Source organism: Eurypyga helias, unplaced genomic scaffold (genome assembly GCF_000690775.1).
Source record: "Eurypyga helias isolate BGI_N326 unplaced genomic scaffold, ASM69077v1 scaffold34851, whole genome shotgun sequence".
Lineage (NCBI taxonomy): Eukaryota > Metazoa > Chordata > Aves > Eurypygiformes > Eurypygidae > Eurypyga > Eurypyga helias.
Genome location: NW_010230764.1, coordinates 2,283 through 2,826, shown reverse-complemented (window position 1 = coordinate 2,826; position 544 = coordinate 2,283). Strand labels below are relative to the sequence as shown.

General features: G+C 66.9%; 1 protein-coding gene across 1 annotated transcript in view; it reads right to left on the bottom strand.

Moving 5' to 3' along the window:
• Window positions 1-5: 5 nt before the first annotated feature.
• LOC104516512 (peptidyl-prolyl cis-trans isomerase FKBP10-like) overlaps window positions 6-544 on the bottom strand; it is a gene marked incomplete at its 3' end in the record, with an annotated part of 1,421 nt that continues 882 nt past the window's right edge. The window contains exons 3-4 of the mRNA XM_010160851.1: window positions 272-417; window positions 6-160 (exon numbers count right to left, since the gene is read on the bottom strand). Of these exons, the coding sequence (XP_010159153.1) occupies window positions 6-160; window positions 272-417 (301 nt within the window). The remainder of the gene's footprint in view (window positions 161-271; window positions 418-544) is intronic.

Here is a 544-nt window from a genome sequence, read left to right as displayed (position 1 = left end):
GTGCCGTTGTAGTGGTACCGGACAAAGTCCCCGGTCACAGCCCGGCGCTTGCAGGACTCCGGCACCTCCAGGTGGTCCAGGAAGACGCCGTCCTTGGGGTTGTGGAAGTCCACCAGCAGCACACTGAACACCAGCGAGGCCTGCGGTGGGATCACGGTCCCTGGGGAGGGGACATGGGTCAGCCCAGAGAAGGGTCCCAGCGCACCGTGCGGGGCTCTGCGCAGGGCCGGGAGGGAAGGGGCCGGGCATGGCAGGGTGATGCCCAACTCACCGTAGCCCTTCTCCCCGTACGCAAGGAACGGGGGGATGATGATGCTCCTCTTCTCCCCGGCGCACATGCCCAGCAGCCCCTGGTCCATGCCCTTGATCAACCAGCCGGTGCCCACGTAGGTGTCGTAGGTGCTCTCCTTGCTGTAGCTGGGGGGGAGGAATGAAAGGGGGATGTTTCTGGGGCCATGTCAGCCCCCCCGGCCTGAGCTCCCAGCGTGGGAGGCTGGTTTGGGGGTCACGGAGCTGCACTGGCCTTGCCCGGGTGCAGGGGGAG